Raw genomic sequence first — 20085 nt, 5'->3', positions numbered from 1 at the left:
CAAAAAATGAAAACAAAGCCTAATTTTAAAATATATCATATCTTGACGAAAATTTGATTGACTTTGACCGTTTTTGACCAATTTTGACCGTCTTTGACAGACTTTGACCGAAATTTTAGCTTTGACCGTCTTTTGAGTCGTTTTCAGAAAAAACGAGACAGAGAAGCCAAAAAACGACGCATCGGCCAAGTCGGCCGACTTTTACAACACTGTGAATATGTATAGAAAATAGGGTATTTTATTTTACACTAGATTTTACATATTGACAATTTATTTATTATTATTATTATTATTATTATTATTATTATTATTATTATTATTATTATTATGTAATAAAAAATAATTATTAAATTGTATATATCTTTTTATGCATCTTAACAATAGAAAAGATTCAGACTCTTGTATAAATTGAAGAAATTAAATTAAATCTTGCCTGCAAGAGTCAGAAGGCGTAATGAAATATATAACATCAATTACTCCGTAGTAGATTTATGACATTAACTATTATAATATGGTGACACACTGACACATAAGCAAGTCATTAAGTGAGAATGCGACAAATCACCTTAAGTGACATCATCAAATAAGGCTTTTAGAAGATATATAAGTAGAGAATAGAGAGAGATAGATTGGTTCACTTTGACAAGATTTTGCATGTAATTCTCATCAGAAAAACGATACAATCATTCAAGAAACATACAACCTTATGTGATATAGAAACATACAACCTTATGTGATATATTCCTATAACATCACGTCCACTTCACTCACCGTTAAATAACAGTTTGAGTAAACAACTCAGCCATGATTGCACTCATAGCCCACATGTCAACTGACGAACTGTAATAAGCATACGAGAAACGCCTCAGGGGCACAATACCATAATATTGTGACATTGTGAGTAAGAGGTGGTTGAACGTTAGTCTTCATGCTTGACCTAAATCACTAATTTTAAACACGTTCGTAGATACTAAAAGGTTTTCATCGTCAAAATCAAAACAAAACCAATTCATTCATCGTCAATTCAAAACAAAACCAATTCATTCATTGTTAATTCAAAACAAAAACCCGCCGAGAGGCAAAATCTCACAAACCAGTTGAATTCTAAACAAAGTAATAAAAAAAAAAAAAAGGCCAACAAATCCGTCATGCTCATTGTATTTTGAAGAGATGTTTCAGTTTCACAAGAAGCCTCCACTCTTCGTTAGACAATTCATCCTGTATATGTGCAGAATTATAAACCATTAGCTAACTTCCTATTCGAAAAAACAGTATCTTTATTACTTTCAACTTACCCGATAATTGGCCTTGAGTAGATCAATTGAACTCCTTGAGATGCGGCTGACAAGTTCATCCTCCATATCAAAATGCCGACCGAACATTTTTTGTTGCTCCTCGGCATTACTTCCCGTAATCTGCAATTGTCGAATATGATAAAATATTTTCCTCTCCTGTAATAAACTATCTTTTGACTGATATTTGGCTATTAGAAAAAAAAATTAAAAAAAATAAATAAAGATTACCTTTATTGCCACCTCTTGTCCTTTCATTGCATAGTCAACTGGCCTGTGGTGGTTTTCAATAGAAGAGACCCGGCCAATATCAATGAAATCTCTCTGAGGAATGCAAATTGGTGTTCCAATCTGCACAGGGCAAATATTTACATTTTAAATTATTATTTATAAATATATTATATTATATTAAGTTATAAGAATTTATTTATTATAGTAGCAAAAAATACCTTAAGAATGCCCTCAATAACATGGACACCAAGAATAATCGGATCTTTCTTATTGAACCCACAATCGGGCATAATCTTCAAAACACAAGGAAACACAACATCTTCATCAGCCTGTTTTTTCTTTTCTTTCTTGAGATTATCAACATACTTCTTAAACTGATCAAACAGGTGGTAAATAATATCCGCAGTGAAAATCTCGACACCGAGATCGTCCGCCAGCTCACGCGCCTCGGGGGTTACTTTGACATCGAAAGCTAATATAGTTGCAAACTCTTTTTTCTTTTCGAGCATGATACTAGCTTTCATCACGTCTTTTTTATGAACGGGACCGATACCGATACCGTTAACGGGAATGTTGACAGCTGGCGATTTGAGAAACTCGAGTAGGGCTTCTAATGATCCGAGAGTCGATGCCTGAACGTAAACCCCTTCACCGCTTTTATCAATCCGACTCATTACAGTTTGCATATCCTCCATCACTGATTCTTTAATTACGTCCACGTCAGCATCGTCTTCTACCACATATAGTGCGGTCCCCGCAACCGCATACTCAAGATTCTATTTTTAACATAATTAAAGAAAGTGTAAAGTCAATAAAAATATCAAACAGTAAAATTCTGTCAACTTTAGACAAAAAATATGGCATTCATAATAATAAATTACCAGCGCAGTAATTTTAATGCCTTGTGCAGCTTTAATTTCTTTGTGATGAATGTAGTCTCCCTGAAATAAAGAACAAATAAAAAGGATAAAAATGTATCAAATAAAACTCACTTGATCATGTGAAAACACATTAAATATTTGACAAATTAGATATTTGATGCTCAAAATAATAATATGAACATGATCAAGCATAAAGAATGACTATAAATACATGCTCTGACCAGAAAATGAAGAACAACATCATAGCTAGATATATAATAAATATAACACTAGCAAATGATACAAATCATTATTACTATTACGTGTAACCATCGAATTTAGAGGACCTAAAAAGACCTAATTAATAGAGATACTCACCTTTACTCGAAGTTCCTTCATGGGATGAGGTGTCAACAACGAACGGATTGTAGTATGAATTGGTCCCTACCACAATATAATTATAATTATAATGAGAAAGATAACGATGATGATAATAATAATAATGATAATGATAACAATAACAATAACAATTAATAATTAATAATTATAATTATAAGAAATGTCTTACCTGAAAACCACAAACAACAATATCATCTCCTTCATGAAGCACACCGTTCACCAATACCACATCGATTGTTGTCCCAAGTCCTTCTATCACTTTAACCTCCAACACCGTACACTAATAAAAAGAATAAAAATAAAAAATTCAATCCGAAACACGACCATATCACAAACAAAAGGAAACAAAACACGACATACCTGAATATCATTGATGTACGTAAGTTTTTCAACCATAGTCTTCTCTGCCCACTTAACAAGCAGTAACAACAAATCTGGTATCCCTTCACCACTATATAGTTTTCACCCACATAGATTAGAAAAAAATATATTAAGTTAAATAAATATCGAGCATCGCTACAGTGAGATAGATTAGATTAAAGTAGATTAAAGAAAAGTACCTAATAGCACTAGTAGGTACCATATTATATGTTTCCCCCATGTCTTTGTTCTCGTAGTACAACTCAGTATTCAATCCTTGCTCCTTAAACTGTGTTTTTATCTAATTTATATACAACACATAATAAATCATGACAAAGTTGTGTTAAAAAAAAAAAAAAAAAAAAAAAGAAGCTACGATTTTTGAAAGCAAATAAATAGGAAAAAGATAAATAGTGTAAAAAGACCTTTTCGACCCTGCTATCAAACTCAGATTCAGATTTATCTTCTGACTGTGACTTCATTGCCTTTATTGCCTTCCTAATTGGTGCATTTGGGCAAGTTTTCCAACCATATAACCTGTCAACCTACATATCATCCCATGACACAATCAAAAGTCAACTTTATAAATAAATAAAAAATAAAAATTCATGAATAAAACACAAGTTTAGAAAAGATACCTTATTGAGGGCGATAATAAAATCAGTGTTCCTCATTTTCAACAAATTCAGTGATTCGATGGTTTGTGGTTCTAAACCATGCATAATATCAACAACCAAAATGGCGATATCACATAACCCAGACCCGCGAGACCTTAAGTTCTTGAAAGACTCGTGTCCAGGTGTATCGATAACCAATAAACCCGGGACGTTTAGTATTGCGTCTGCTTTTAATTCTTTGGTTCTTTCACGAATGTTTTCGGCGGGAATGTAAGTTGCCCCTATTTGCTGGGTGATCCCTCCAGCCTCACCTTGTTGCACATTAGTCCTTCTAATACAATCAAGCAGTTTTGTTTTCCCTGTATCAACGTGACCCATAATGCAACAAATCGGGGACCTAAGCGTCTTTTCACTACCTTCTTCTTCTTCTTCTTCTTCATACATCTTCTTTTTACCCTTGTCCTTAACCTCCTTTTTAACTGCAGGTTCAGGTTCTGCTTCATACATCTTCTTTTTACCCTTGTCCTTAACCTCCTTTTTAACTGCAGGTTCAGGTTCTTCTTCATACATCTTCTTTTTACCCTTGTCCTTAACCTCCTTTTTAACTGCAGGTTCAGGTTCGGGTTTAGGTTTAGTTTTGTATTCAGTAGGAGGTTCCAGAGGCTCGTCCTCGTCAGCAAATGCACTGACACCTGGCAATTTGAGATCAGCATCATCCCAGCTCTTTGCGTCCCATTCATCATCCTCTTCAAGTTCGGTTTTATCCTCCACATTTACAATTTCCACGTCAACAGCAATGTCAGCATCTACACACCCCAACTCAGACACATCCTCCTCCTCAGTACAAAGGAGGTCTTCACCATTCACCTGCTGATGTGACGGGTTTGGCTTTTTTGTAACGTACATGGGCCGTTTTTTAGTAGTCTCGTGAGGCAAACCACCAGCTTTTTCAAGGATTTGTTTCCTCATTAACTCGAGTCGTTGAGCTTCTGCCTTCTGTTTTGCTGTGATAGGTTTTCCTTCTTGTTTCTTTTTAAGAGTTTTTTCCCTCTCTCTTTCCTTTTTGGCACGTTTTTTCTCCTCTGCAATTCTTTCGAGTTCTTCCTGTTTTAACCGTTCTTCTTCTTCCTTTTTTATCCTTTCCTCTTCTTCCCTTTTCTTCCTTTCTTCACCTTCCTTAATCCTTGCAAGTCTCTCTTGTATCTCTCTAACATGTTTCGGAACCTTCTTATCTGCTGCTACTTTACCCTTTGTTTCCTCTTCTACGGCAGGGGCCGCAGCCCCCTTGCCCCCAGCAGCAGCCTTCTCTTTTTCCTTTTCTTTCTTCTTTTTCTTCTTTTTTGCAGCTGCTGACTCAGCAACCTCTTCATTAGCATCCTTCTCACAACCAGATTCAGCCGCATGCGGTTGCACCACCTTCTCTTGAGGTGGTTCTACAACGGCAGGCGGTTGAAAAACGGCGGGAGCGGGAGCTTCACCGAGTTCAGCAAGGATTTTATCAAGGTCATCCTCCTCTTGTGCTGTTCTCCCACCCTTCTTTTTCTTCTTCTTTTTAGCTTTGGAAGTTTCTGGAACTTCAGGCTCTTCACTTTCATCAACCGGCTTCTTTTTACCAGAAGAAAACTTTATCGCTGAAGAATCTTCTTCATCACCATCAGCAACATCACCGAAACCATCTCCTTCTTCATCGAGTGCTGCAAACGCACTCACACTCACTTTCCTATTCTTCGCCTTATTAGATGATTTCTTCTTCTTCCCTGTAAAAGAGATAACCTCTGATTCTTGTTCATTATCATCCTCATCATCCCCAATTACATCAAATGCCGAACCACTCGACAAACTACCAAACGAATTCCCACCTTTTACCCCTTTCGACTTCGGTTTCATCTCCTCCGATAATTCAGTTCCAATTGAGTACTCATCATCATTAATTACTACACCTTTCTTTTTCGACTTACCTTCCTCCTCACAAACTACTGATGTTTTCTTCTTCCCCATCAGTACAGTATTGTTCAGACGAATAAATTGATTTAATTCGAAACCCTAAAAACAAAGATAGATTTAACATCAATCAATTGATATAAAGTTTATATAGCATTCAACTAATCACATCGAATTAAATCCAGAGGAAATAAACATAAACATATAGTATGCTGTATCGAATCAAATCTGCACATCAATAGCATCAATAAATAAATATAAATATATACATGATGATAAACACGGTTAAATATATACATATACAAGTACATATTATAAATATATAGATAGATGGATAGCTTACTTGATTTCCTATGTGAATTCGTGATAATGCGTGAATGTATGTATATCTTTAATATCATACTCTGACTATGAAGAACGAGTATCGATTACGATCAGTATGAATGACACGAGATCAATTGCAGTGACGATGAAACAGAAATTAGGGTTCAGTGCGGTTATTAATACGGAGTATATTTAAAAGATGCGTTTATGTGTTATTTATATTTATATATTACTCTGTATTAGGGTTCCACGGTAGCCCGGTGCGGCTGTGATTTTGTATACGGTAAAACTAAGCCATACTTGTACTTAAAGCTTAAGTTAAAGGAGTATACTAAAATTCCAACAATTTTTTTTTTTTTTTTTTTTTTTTTTTTTTTTTTTTTTTGGCAAAAGGAGAAATATATTACTAGTGAAATGACCCGTGATATCACGGGTTTGTTTAAACGAAACAGTTTAATGATATTATTTTAGGTATTGAGTGAATGTAAATGTTTTTTTTTAAAGGCAAGCTTGCATCAGTCCGGACCGAAGCCTAGTCATCATTTGCACACACACACGCGCTTTCGGGCAGGAAACCCGAACCACACTCTGACTAGAGCGGGTGACGAGGTTCGAACCCGAGACCTCTAGCCCTGCGAGTACACAAGTGTAACCGCGGTACCATTGAAGCAATGCTTCGTTGGTAGTTAATGTAAATGTTAAAGTCATTTAGTTTAATAACCCGTGGAACCACGGATTCCGACTAAGTAATTTGTTGTTGTTTTAAAAACATATTTAGACATGTATTTTTGTATACATTGTAACGTAATTAATCCCGTAAAAAGAATCCGTATTTGAATAATAATAATATAATAATACTAATACTAATAATAATTATTATGATAATAAAAATAAATAATAATAATAAAGTTTGCTTATAATTTGAGTATCTATATTTTTAATAATAATTAATAATAATTAGTAATAACAAATGACTCTTGAATATTTTTATTTAAAAAAAATGACTATATTAATGACATAATCATGAGGGCTTACAATTTTTCTTTTTAATTTTAAATTATTTTTAGACTTAGATATGCCTTATTTATGACATCGTCATTATAGAATTTTAATAGAAACTATATATACTATCTAAAAGACAAAACCCTGTAGCACTATTCATCAATAGTAATCAGGGCTATTTTCGTCATTTCGCTTTTTTTTTGTCTCCAACGATAAAAGAAGCAACTTTCGTAAAAGAACCAACCCTTCAATGTTACCAATAGATGTCGAAAAAAATTCTTTTTTTACAAAAAAATCAACTACCTTTTTTTTTTTTACAACAATAACCTTTAAATGCTACCAAAAGATGTCGAAAAACATTCTTTTTTATAAAATAGATCAACTAACTTTAAAAAAAAAAGGAACGCTAAAAAAAACAACTTTCACAAAAGGAACAACCCTTCAATGTTAGATGTCGAAAAAAATTCTTTTTTACAAAATAGATCAAGACTTTTTTTAACTCGCATTTAAAAAAGAGCCCTCGACGCGAAGCGAGGGCTCCACAACCAGTTAAATCAAAATCATTACAATAGAAGGCACAGGCATAACCTGCCCAAATGGAAATACAATACCAAAGCCAAATAAAACACAACCACCACACATACAAAGCAATAACACCCACCAAACAAGTTAGGCCATCTTTATCCCTGAAGGGCATTTTGGCGTGTTGCTGGGTGGGGTGGGCTGCTTGATGAGCGTGCTGCTAGACTGGTGTGTAATGTGGTGGAGTGTTAAGTGGCGTATTGGGTGATGTGTTAAAATCTGATTGAAAGTTGGGTGAAATAGTGAATAAAAAATAATTATATATTGATAATTACTCAATCAAAATCAAGCAAATATCAACACATAGTTGATGCACGCCACTAACACACAAGCCAACACGCCCCATTACCATGTGCTAGGTGGCGTGTTGGCTCAACACATGGTGCAACACGCCTGGGTTAAATGTGGTCTTAGTATTGACCAAACTTAAAACATTAAGCATTCATTAAGAATTATCAATACACGTCATCATTATCTGAAACAAATTAAAACACTAATTTTTTTATATATATACATATATATACATATATACATATATATATATACATATATATATATATATATACATATACATATATACATATATATATATATATATATATATATATATGTATGTATATACATATGTATGTATATATATATATACATCGTTAATTAACAATCGTACCTCGAGCACCATGAGTGACAAAGAAGAAACTGGATAATGGATAAAGATTGAGAAAGAAATCGTGAACTACGAACTACGTTGATGAAGATGAAACGAAAAATAAATTTGCCGATACGTATATTAGGGTAAGAACCCTAATATACGTACAATTGATGTGAAGGTATCTTTGTCCATTCAAATCACATATTTCCTTTCCTCTTTTCAAAGGAGTTAGGTGTTATTTTGTTGGAGCTTCGTGTTACAAAACTTGAACGTCATCCAGCTTGTCGTGTTAATACACAATTCATGACTGTCATCAGTGGCGGAAATAGCATGGGGCAAGGGGGGCAGATGCCCCCAGTCGATTTGCAATTTTTAGTTTAAAAATTTTGGGTTTTTCGATTTTGCCCCCGGTGGAAATTTTTTTTGCCCCAAAACCACCATATTTTGCCCAAAAACCTCCACATTTTGCCCAAAAACCTCTATATTTTACCAAAAAAAAATTGATACGCTTTAAAAAAAATTTCTCCCCGGGTGAAAAAAATTCCTGTTTTCGCCACTGACTGTCATGTCTTGCGCCACTAATATTCCAAATTGAGTAACAGTTAACCCGTTTAAATGTTATTTCTACTGCAAGCGCGTACAACGTACAAGTGTGGCATGTATAATCAATGTGCGCCCGATCTCCCTGGATAGATAAAGAAGTAAGTCTACACAACATGTTCCATGCATTAATAAATGTGATCCCCCCCTATTTATAAACGAGGATCCTGTGAATTTCTTATTGAAGGGATTTACATATATTATTTCTTGGGTTATAGAATTTAGTTATAAATGCAACACATAAGCCAATCGATTAGGGGATTTTTGAACATTGTGATGATTACATTCAACGAAACTCTCATACTCTGTATTTCATACTATAAATGCAATCTATAGGCCAAATGTATTAGTCTAAAGTGCGAGACTCATGGGTAAAAACTTATAGTGTTGGTGATTGAACAAATATTCTACAGTACTAAATTTAACACAATAAACATACATTTATAGCCCCCATTTGCCCGGTTTCTCATTATGTCAAAAAAAATTTGTCTAACCATATGACATGTTTTTTCAACATCAGTTTAGGATCACACTCACGGGAGACTAAACCACCCACACGATCATCTCACGCAGTTGCATAAGCCGCCCCCAACTCCGAGGGCATGGCCGGTAAAAAGTTGATTACCTATTCGCTACGACTTGTGATCATTGCTAATTTTCCGAGAAAAAAGAATGTAGAGATACGTAAGAATTAATAAACTAGGAGAATGATAGTTTGGTGTCGTGTGGAAAGCGCTTGATCGACAAATGGGTGAAGTTGTTGCAATCAAGAAACTTCACCAAAGATATTACTCGAAAGAAGAATGCATGAAGCTAATCGAAGTCAAGTCACTTGAAAAGATCAACAAGCATCCAAGTATCGTCAAACTTAAAGAAATCGTTTATGAAAATAATATATTGTATATGGTATTCGGGTACATGGAATGCAGTCTTTATGAATGTTCGGAGGGTTGACTAAGTTCTCTCTCAATCCCGTCACTGAGCAGCCCTGACGATCGCCTAGGGCAGCAGTTAATGTGGGGTAGCAAACAATAATCGTCATATTGTTAACGGATATTTAATCATGTCCTTTCAATGTATTGTTTGTTATATCGGTCAAGCAAGAAATTATATAAATCTAATATGGTATTTGAGTGGTACGATTCCGGTTGAAACATCTCTCTATTTCCTCTCTTTTTTTCATTACCTTGAATAATAATGATAATAATCGGTGTGAAGATGAGCCGCATAACTTGACTAAACTGCGGAAAAAAAAAAGAATATATGTCAAAAATCTTTTTTATTGCGTTGAAGAAAATTGTTATCGTTGACAAAATTGTTTATCAAAGTACTACTCAATCTTTCGGCAAAGTAAGTCACGACGACGTTACCGAAAAGGAGAAAAGTGCTCAATCCTCAAGCAATGATAAAGTTGAAACGATGTGCAACTATGTCGCCGGTTACTAGTCTACTTAATGCAACGAAAAAAAATGATCAAGTTTAAGCGCGTTGAGTCCACTCCCTCTCAAACTGCGGGGGCTGTTAACGGATATCCAATCATGTCCTTTCCATGGCTCTTTATTTAGTGTTATTTATTGTTAGTCTTTTCATTTGGCTTCATAGTCTTTATATAAACCATGCATGTATTGTTATATCGGTCAATCAAGAAATTATATGAAAGACAAAATTACGCTCGTCGTCCCTGAACTTGTATCCAGTCTTCTCAGGTCGTCCTTAAACTTTTTTTTTGCTGGCGTCGTCCTTGAACTTGCACTTTGTAACTCTGGTCGTCCTTCTATCTAATTTCCGTTCCATTTTTTCGTTATCTCATCCCATGTGCGATGCACATGAGGGTATTTTAGTCATTCTATGTTTTTTATTTAAATAATTTAATTTATCAAAAGGACTTTTAGAAGCATTAATACTCCATCGTCTGTAATACTATTTTTATTGTTTTACTTGTTCTACCTCAAAAGGACTTTTAGAAGCATTAATACTCCATCTTCTGCATCTGTACTCTATTCAACAACATCAGGAAATACAACATCATCTGTACTATATTCTACCTCAAGTCCATTTGAGTTTCCTTTTTGTGAATCCCTTTACTTCCATCATCTTTTTCGCCACCATATTTCCAGATTATGCAGCAAAAGGAAATCAAAATATTAGAAAAAATTCACAATAATAATTTCATCCAGTTTACATAATACCCATTAAATTACAATACCCATTTGTAATCCTACTGCAGTAAACTCAAATGTACCAGGATCTGAAAAGATTACATCAAAGATGTGTTTAAAATCCACCATCGATTCAAATCAAATCAAAAATAAATTACCGGCGAGTGTTGTTCATCTTCAGGCAACTCGACCACCATCGACCACCGGTGAGTGTTGTTTCACCCAGATATGTGATTGAAGGATATTAACTCACCCAGATCGGTGATTGAAGGAAATAAACGACGGCGGATGGATCTCCGATTCAATACTCGGAGTTGCAGGTTATTGAAAGAAGCCGTTTCTTCCACCCATTTTTGTTATTTTCTGTAAATAAACGACGGCGGCAGATGTGCTTTCTGTGGATCTGAAAATCTTCCGACCTTTTTAAATTATTGCTGTAGAGATGTTTTAAAATAAATTGAAAGAAATATTTGAAAACCTAATCATGTGCTTCATATGGGTAAATGCAATATTGAGAAGGCGTTTAGTTATAGATCAAGTCATAATAGTTTACTCTTGAATTATGCTTTATTTTAGCATTTATGATTCGAGTATTGAGTATGTAAATTAGTTTGAAGGAAATTCATGATTTAATGTTGAAGTTCCATATCTGACTTTTTATTATATGATGATTTGATTTTGATTTGTAATTGATTAGGGTTTTTAATTTGGGATAAAAAAGAAATGGGGAATGTCAAAGATGAATAAGAAGGTGAATGGAGTTGGTAGGCATAAGAAAGGTGGTGGTTAAAGTTTAAAAGATAAAATTACCCTCACATGTCTTGCACATGACCTGAATTAACAGAAAAATTGGACGGAATATATGTGGAGGGACGATCAGAGTTACAAAGTGGAAGTTCAAGGTCGACGCCAGCAAAAAAAAAAGTTTAAGGACGACCTGAGAAGACTGGATACAAGTTCAGGGACGACGAGCGTAATTTTGTCTATATGAAATCTAATACATGTGTTTACTGCTATTTTTTTCAAGAAATTAAAAATAGTCAATCTCTATGAAAATTAGCCAATCAAAGTATTAGGGTTTAAGAGATTTAGTATGATAAGGTTGCGTTTGTTAAAAGTTATCAAAAATGGAAATATACAAGAATCAAATATTTTTATACCAAAATAGGTTACTTCAAGTGAAGAAAACATATACCACCAATCCCACGAGTATTTTATTAGTTATCTAAAATACAACACACCTCATTAAGCAGTCCTAACGAGACCCAAATTAAATAAACGGATATGTTCTGCGACCCTTGTCACAAAAAGGCACTCAATCAAATATTTTTATAATTATAAACACATGATTATTAAAATCTTTAATAATAACACACGAGGGTAAAATGGTCATTTACCGCTAGGCCTGGTTCGAAATCGTTCTGTACGAAGTACGTATTTGTCGACGGACTCATGATGATATCGTCAAAATTTGCTAAGAGAGTTACCAGTTAATGAGATTATGATTTTAAGCTTTTTGATTTCGATACAATGGGTACATAGGTGTTATGTCAGTCGATCCAACTTCATTAATGAAATTACCATTAACATCGAGTAAGTGCAAGTTTGAATCAGCTAACACGAAACTTGATATACTTGCAATCAGTAAGTATCAGCCTTGTTAGTAACAAAATCTAAAATCTATGTCATATATTAGTAATAAGGGGAAGACTTTGTGTACTAACTTTCTCTTCTTTCTTCTTATTTGAAATTCCTTGTCGCCTCCCTTGTTGCATAGCATTTGCTTCTGAAAGAATTTGAACTAATTATACACTTGAGCGTTTATGTAAAAATAAACTCGTATATTAATAATTCATAATAAAGATTATTGCAACTCATTTGTGAAAAGTATAATAATTTAAATTTTTCTTTATAATAAATAGCCAAAGGTAAATTGCCAAAGGTAAGGCTGTCGTTTGCTTCGTAAAAAAGGTATTGATGGTATCGTTTGGTACTGTAGCGGTATGACATTATTGTAATTTATGTGTGTTACATGTCTATATTTGTTTCTTCCATCATATGTATTTCCCTTATCATTATGAAAATTGCTTGCAAGCTTTGGTTTTATCTCCAAGCGATTTGAAAGAGGATTGTTATAATTAAGCGATTTGGAAGAGGGTTCTTCCATCCTTATTAATCGATTGGGTTTTTATTTCACTTTTACCGTTTGGTTGTGCGATTAGGGTTTTTGTTTTTTCTAGTAGTTTTATCTTCATTATACTTAAGCTATTGGGAAGAAGAATTAGGGTTAAACCTTATGAAAAGTAAGTAATGTTGTTGTTTCAATCGATGTGGCCTACGTCAAAGTCATCTCGGGGATTGATATTTTCACATTTGATAGAGGCACCACACTCATGTATTTATTAGTTTTACTTACTTAATACATGAGTGGTGTTTATCTTTCAAACTTGATGGTATAAATATTACTATTTTATATTATTTTAATTGTTCTTAACTTAAATATAAAAGTAAAATTCGGATATTTGGATAATCTGATATCTAAAACCGAATACCTGAAATTTCTGACTCGTATATCGAAGATAACCAAATCTAATGTCTGGTTTTTAACACCTCTAACTTGAGCATATGTTAAGATTGATTGGTTTCAATAGATATCTAACCTGAGTACCTACGTGATCTAGTTGTCCTAATGCTTATTGCTTGTGTTCGATTGTATCAATTGTTCGTGTTTATATTCTCGTGTATAAGTCGTGTCTAGTTGCTTCCTCCGCAACCCTATGTTAGTTTGTATGTAGTTTCCGTGCTAGGCTTCGAGCCTTATGTCGTGTTGTACTTCTTGAGCTTTTAATAAAATCTTGCTTTTCAAAAATAAAATAAAATTTGAGCATGATTATTTTTGTCGCTAATAAATACAATTAGAAAAAAAAATGTTAAAAGGGGAATAAAACTGAAACAAAAAAAAGTTGAGGGTGTAAAGTGAAACCCCTCACTTCACTACTGCAAGGGAGCAGGACGACTGATAGAAACAACATTTCCGGTTTCTTCAGAAACAAAAAATCTTAAACGTGCAAATCAACCCTTATTTCATCTTTGCCCATTTTAATATCATAATAATAATCACAGTTCATCGTTCTCTGTTTTCAAATCGTTTGGTACATAAATCGATTCCACCAGCATTGACCACCACATAGGGCTACCGGAAAACAATTTCTTGAATTCAGACAGGTATGTATAACAAAGGTGGTATCAAATTGCATAAACGATTCACTAAATTACCGAATATTAAGTTACCCTTATTTATTACTCTTATTACTCTGATCTTTGTAATACTACTAATTCTTGGAAACGATAAAAACAAACCCACTTTAAGATCTGGTTTACTGAATCAAAAAAAGACTAATTTAGATGAACCCACAATTCATTTTGATCCAAAAGTTGAAATCTTTAATAATACCGAAGTGATTTGGCAAGTACCCAATTCCCCCAAATCGATTCTGTTTTTAGCGCATGGGTGCAATGGTAGGGCTGCTAATTTTTGGGATAAATCTATAAACTGTGATCATTGTGTTGGTTTGCCTGAAGATAGACTTATTGTTCTCAAAGCTCTTGCTCGAAACTTTGCTGTTGTTGCGGTTTCGAGTAAAGGAAAGTGTTGGTCGATGATGAAAGAAACGTTCGTTGTGAAACGGATTATTGAGTTTTGGGTTAGGAATCAAAATCTAGAAAATTTGCCAGTTGTAGCTTTGGGGGCATCTTCTGGTGGTTATTTTGTTTCAATGCTAGCAAGTAAGATGAAGTTTAGTAGTATTGTTATTATGATTGCTGAAGGCGTTTTTGATCGAATTGATGTTACGAAAGACTACCCGCCTACACTTTTTGTTCATATGCCGAAAGATAAAGTTAGGAAGAGAATAATTGATGTGAATCTTGAAATGATGAAAAGGGTAGGGGTAGATGTTGATGAAGTACAGTGCAACGAGGTGGCGTTATCGCCGAATTATCTTGCAGATAGGGTTCCTGGGCTTGATATGAAGATATCGGTTGAGTTGTTTAATTTGTTTAAGGAAAAAGGATTTGTTAACGAAAAAGGTTATTTGATTAACGATGGAAGAGTGATTCCTTGGAAAGAAGCCATGAAGGAGAAGAAAATTAGTTTACCAAATAAGCTTATGGTTGATTACATTCAGGAGGAACTGAATCTTGCTTTTGCGTATCATGAAATGACGAGTTTGCAATCTGAACAGATGTTTGATTGGTTTGAATCTCACATGTGATGATCCTCATTTAACCTTGAGTACCGTTTTGAGGGAATGTTGAAGACTTGATGGTCATTTACTAATCTTAGTCATTGGTGTGTTGTATGAACAAGAGTTGTGTTGTTCTTATATTGGTTCAAATCTATATATACACTGAAATTGTAACAGAAACATGATTTTTCAATGTAGTGAATTACTACTATTATTTAGGTTGACTACTAATTGTTTCGATGCATTACTTGTTGCTCATGAAACATAGTGTGTAAAGTGGTTCGATAAGCTGTATGCCTGTATACATGACATTGTAAGTTATACATATATTAAAACTTTAATGTGGTTATTGGAAACCTAAATAATGTGTTTGCTCTGTGGTAGAAGATGAGAAGTATGAAACACCATTGTTTCCTTATATTCCTTGTGGGTCAAGATGACCATAATTATGGTTCTTTGTGCACAACTTTTATCAACTTTCTTACTGTTCTAGTATTCCTTATCTTGATCAACTGAACTCGTTGATATTTTAAGTGTTTTTGTACCAGTTCATGCAAACTTCATCCTCTCTACATAATAATACCAACATGATGATGATGATTTGTATGACAACTAACTGTTACCTTCTTTTTAACTTTTTGGCAAGTCCATTGATCATCCAAACAGTCTTTTATGCTTGTAAATCTCATCATGCAAACTTGCATAGGCCATTAAATTGAAACAAAAAAACTTAATAGTTGCAAGTGACAAGTTCAAGTCTACAAATTCTAACTCACTTCTAAGTTGCTATTTATGGTTTTGTCATGAGGCTTTTTTTTTTTTAATTGTTATTGATCATTTAGCTTCAATATCCAAACAACAATTCGTATTTGTTTTTCCGAGAAATAGATAGATATAGAAAGAATACACAAACATTCTACATTGCCATTTAACTAGCTAACTAACACGGCGTATGGTTTCATTTATAATATAAGAAAGAACGCAACAAAAAAGAATCCTAGGTGGCTTGCGCCAAATAAAATTTACTTGAGCTTCCCATTCCTTATACAGGCGGTAGCTCTTTCACACAATCCAACGCACCAGGAAGAAGCCTCTCATTGGCCGGTTTTAAACCCTTTTTCGACCACCTGTTTACAAGAGCCCGTTCAATTCTCCGCACCTGCATACAATTTTGTTACATCATTTTTTTCTGGCATCAATAGATCAAAATGTTATAAATATGGTAACGATAGCTAATATCAAAACAAGTGGAATCAAATTTCAATTGCATATTGACATTATCTATGTTTGCATAGATTGTAACAAAAGTACTAAGAATTATATGTTAGGTTAAATTTAGTGGTACAAGAATAATACCAACAAATGCATCACAACGTTGATAATTCAGAGGATCCAAATACAGGTTTAGATAGTGGACTACAGGTATTATTGTTAAAAGTACTTGCGCTCCGTATTATTTACTTTTTATTGGCATCCCTAAATGCGACTTTGAATTTTATGTATTATAAGGCGCATAAAAAAAGAAAGAATAGAAGTAACATAGTAAGAATGATCAGCATCAATCTTTATGCATGATGTATTAGTATCAATGTATTAGTATCATAGTTTTAAACAATTGGAATGGGGGTCAAACTAAAATTTCATACAACAACAACAACAACAACAACAAAACTCAATACCACATAAGTGGTGTATGGGGGAGGTGAGATGTAGACAATCCTTCCCCTATCCGAGAATAAAGTCAAGTCATTTCTCCACCTAGAGTGAAAACACACTCAAAAGTAGAGAAAATCATCCCTCTCTCTATTCGACGGATAGAGAGATTGCTTCCGAGTGGACCTCCGGCCAATAAGTAGGAAAAAGTTTTTTTAAAAATAAAATAAAATAAAAAATAAAATTAAGACGCCATGAAAATGGTAAAATCAAATTTCCATGGGTTTTAAATCCTGCATGAAATTTAATTTAGGCTCTAAGAGTCAGTCAAGTCGCCAATAAATCGACGCTTGCTGTTGACTCAATAACTAGAGCCCATAAATAATAAATAAATGGTTACATACCTGCCTAACAATGAAAGGCTCCTCTGCAAGACTCAAAGGTGCAGTTAGTATTGTAAGAAAACCATTTCTGTTTCCATAAACGATATCCGTGAAGGGACGATCACCCACCTGAAACATGTTGTGCATTTTAGCATTTTTTTATTAATATATTAACTCCGTATTAATAAATTTCAGAAAATAATTAGAGTACCATTATTAGCTTTGATGCATCACATCCAAAGTGTCTTTCAATTTCTTCAGCCGAACCAGCTGGCTTCTTCACCTCTAGTTTTAGGGGGAAAAAACACAGAGGCAATACAATAATTAGTTATATACTCAAAAAATAGAAGAACATTTCTAAAATTTAAGATCATTAAGAAATGAAATTTTAAGAAATAAGGGAAAAAAAAATTTAGTGGAAACCGAGATATCTCAACAACACACTCAAGGACCTCTTTTTCATAACTGCATCTATCTACTCCAATATTCATTTTTAATTGTAAATATAGATAAAAAACAGCAACCTCCAAGAAAGAAAACATAAGATTTTCCCCTTGACTTCATCACTTTAGTTAATTAACTATTAATGGTTGGTACCAAGAAGAAATACAAGTGTAAGGTATAACTGACTTCTAAAGTAAGCTGTACATACAAAGAATACAGAAACTAAATCAGATGCACTTCAAAATAAAAATGGCATATCTTACCAGTAACTTTTAATGTACTTAACATTAGATAATTTTTGGTACATAAATATACCTGTTAATGTACATCACATTTATAAAAGGTACTTATATATGGCTTAATCTTATAGTAAAATCTACTCAAATTGGTTAGGAAACTAACCACAACCCGTCACTTAGACATTCTCCATGTTCTCTGCCAGGGGATCTTGTGTATTTTGTTAGAAATGTACATAGTTTTAGCTTTGACATAATGATTGTACACATCTTAGATATTTCTTTCATTTATGATTACTCGGTTGAAAATGCAGTTACAAATAAGGCACCATCACTTTTATATAGATACAGTCAATTAATATCTCATACTTCCTTGTAATAATTTTCACTTAATATAAAATGCTGATGATACATACACAATTAGTTCACAAAAACTATCAAAGAATCATAGGTTTATCACTTTCAAAATTGTAATCGGATGCATACTATAAATCTAATATATGAAGTTATTAGTATAAGAATAAGAATCTTATCTAAACTACAAAAACAGAAGAAAGTGCAGTCTTGATCAAATTATATCAATCAAAATGCATAACAACCTACATCTCTTACATATGCATCGTACAAGTGATCAAATTCAGCATTGTAGTAACTTCCTATGCCTATGTACTTGAATCTAAATGACAAACTTAAGTACCCCTAACTGATTTTATAGAACTGGCAAAAGACTAGATTCACAGTCACATTATGAAAAATAACGTGCAAAACTATGTATTTCTTACCATTACAAATGAATAATAAAAGTGGAAGAAATTAACTTACTATGTCTAATTACTCGAATTCCAATAACAAATTCAAGCGCCCTAGCTTTCCTGCCATCAGGGTCATATTCCTGGAGCCCTAATCCCAAAAACAACAAAAACCATTAACCATCAACCACCATACAGAAAATCATCCTTATACTCGAAACTAATCAAAATGATTACCTGCAGAGTTACTAAACACAGCAACATTGTTCCCAAAAACAGATTTACAAGATTCCAAAGAAGACCCAAGTGGACCCCATAAAGACAAAGAATAAGGCACAGTAAGTGTATTATCCTTGTCAAAAACAACACCTTGAAACCCCCTTTTCTTCAAAGCAGCCCAATCAATATACCTAATATCAGGCACGGAAACATGAGGCATAACCCAATTTCTGTTTCTAGTAATCACCGAAACTGAAAAAAGTAGTCCTTCAACATTGATTCTTTGCCCAACTGCAGCTTTCAAATCTGCCCACCACATGTTCGATAAAATGCCACTACTAGATTCACCTTTAATTTCAACAATCTTTCTTCTATTTGTATCCTTATCATTCAAATAGATAGGTGAAGAGTCATAGAACCGATTAAAGAAGTCATTTTTATCATCGTAATCATCGAAATCATCGTCGTCTTGGTGTTGATTTTGATGATTGTGGGGTTGTTGATGTTTGTCAATGGCGGAAAGTGAATAAACGATGCCGGTAGTGAAATTGGGTGGTGGGATTCTGGGGTTGGGATTACAAATATGATGTGATGATAACGATGATAAAGGAGGAAACTTGATTGAATGCGTGTGGAAACAACAATGGGGGATTCGATTTGGAGGGGCTAAAGTGTAAAGCATTTTATTAAAATTAGTGAAGCTATTTTAGTATGTATAGGTTTTGAGGTGAACATCAAATTCATTATTTTTGTGATCTAATTCCCTACTATTTGGAGAAAAATCACTCGTGTCTGTGTTTTTGTTTGTAGCCACTGTAACTGCTCAAAATATACATATTTATCTTTGCAATATTTTCCTACTTTCGTGTCATTTCGATACGAGTTGTGATGATTAGTAAGCGGTTTGTGGTATTTAGTTGTTTCGGGACAAAAGTGGTCTAAACGTATGCATTCAACTTTCAAAAGTTCTATTGTATGCATTTAACTTTGTATTTTCTCCTATTGTATGTAGTTAACCTGTTATAACAGGTAAACTTCAGGTCACATGCTAGACAAAAATTACATAAATTGTCCTTCATGTTTGGTAGATATTGCAGGCTACTCATTTATGTTAATTTTTGATGCCATTGATCCCTAA

General features: G+C 33.8%; 3 protein-coding genes across 3 annotated transcripts; 1 reads left to right on the top strand and 2 right to left on the bottom strand.

Annotated features, from left to right (window-relative positions):
- Positions 1-993: 993 nt before the first annotated feature.
- On the bottom strand, positions 994-6181 carry LOC139843294 (eukaryotic translation initiation factor 5B-like). The gene is made up of 12 exons (XM_071833364.1): positions 6044-6181; positions 3781-5802; positions 3568-3687; positions 3343-3443; positions 3143-3233; positions 2952-3062; positions 2762-2827; positions 2405-2464; positions 1742-2299; positions 1524-1643; positions 1296-1415; positions 994-1218 (listed from the first exon to the last, which is right to left on the bottom strand). Exons 2-12 carry the CDS (start codon positions 5755-5757, stop codon positions 1153-1155), a joined length of 3390 nt encoding a protein of 1129 aa, XP_071689465.1. The 5' UTR covers positions 5758-5802; positions 6044-6181; the 3' UTR covers positions 994-1152.
- A 7951-nt stretch (positions 6182-14132) lies between these two features.
- Positions 14133-15596, top strand: LOC139844140 (uncharacterized). The gene has a single exon (XM_071834350.1). The coding sequence runs from the start codon at positions 14244-14246 to the stop codon at positions 15288-15290; it is 1047 nt and encodes a 348-aa protein (XP_071690451.1). The 5' UTR covers positions 14133-14243; the 3' UTR covers positions 15291-15596.
- A 522-nt stretch (positions 15597-16118) lies between these two features.
- Positions 16119-19728, bottom strand: LOC139843252 (phosphatidylglycerophosphate phosphatase 1, chloroplastic/mitochondrial). The gene is made up of 5 exons (XM_071833321.1): positions 18966-19728; positions 18802-18879; positions 17511-17584; positions 17321-17428; positions 16119-16422 (listed from the first exon to the last, which is right to left on the bottom strand). Exons 1-5 carry the CDS (start codon positions 19627-19629, stop codon positions 16306-16308), a joined length of 1041 nt encoding a protein of 346 aa, XP_071689422.1. The 5' UTR covers positions 19630-19728; the 3' UTR covers positions 16119-16305.
- Between the last annotated feature and the right edge of the window lie 357 nt (positions 19729-20085).

Source organism: Rutidosis leptorrhynchoides, chromosome 4 (assembly GCF_046630445.1).
Source record: "Rutidosis leptorrhynchoides isolate AG116_Rl617_1_P2 chromosome 4, CSIRO_AGI_Rlap_v1, whole genome shotgun sequence".
In the NCBI taxonomy this organism is placed as follows: Eukaryota; Viridiplantae; Streptophyta; class Magnoliopsida; order Asterales; family Asteraceae; genus Rutidosis; species Rutidosis leptorrhynchoides.
This window is presented reverse-complemented; position numbering and strand designations above follow the sequence as displayed.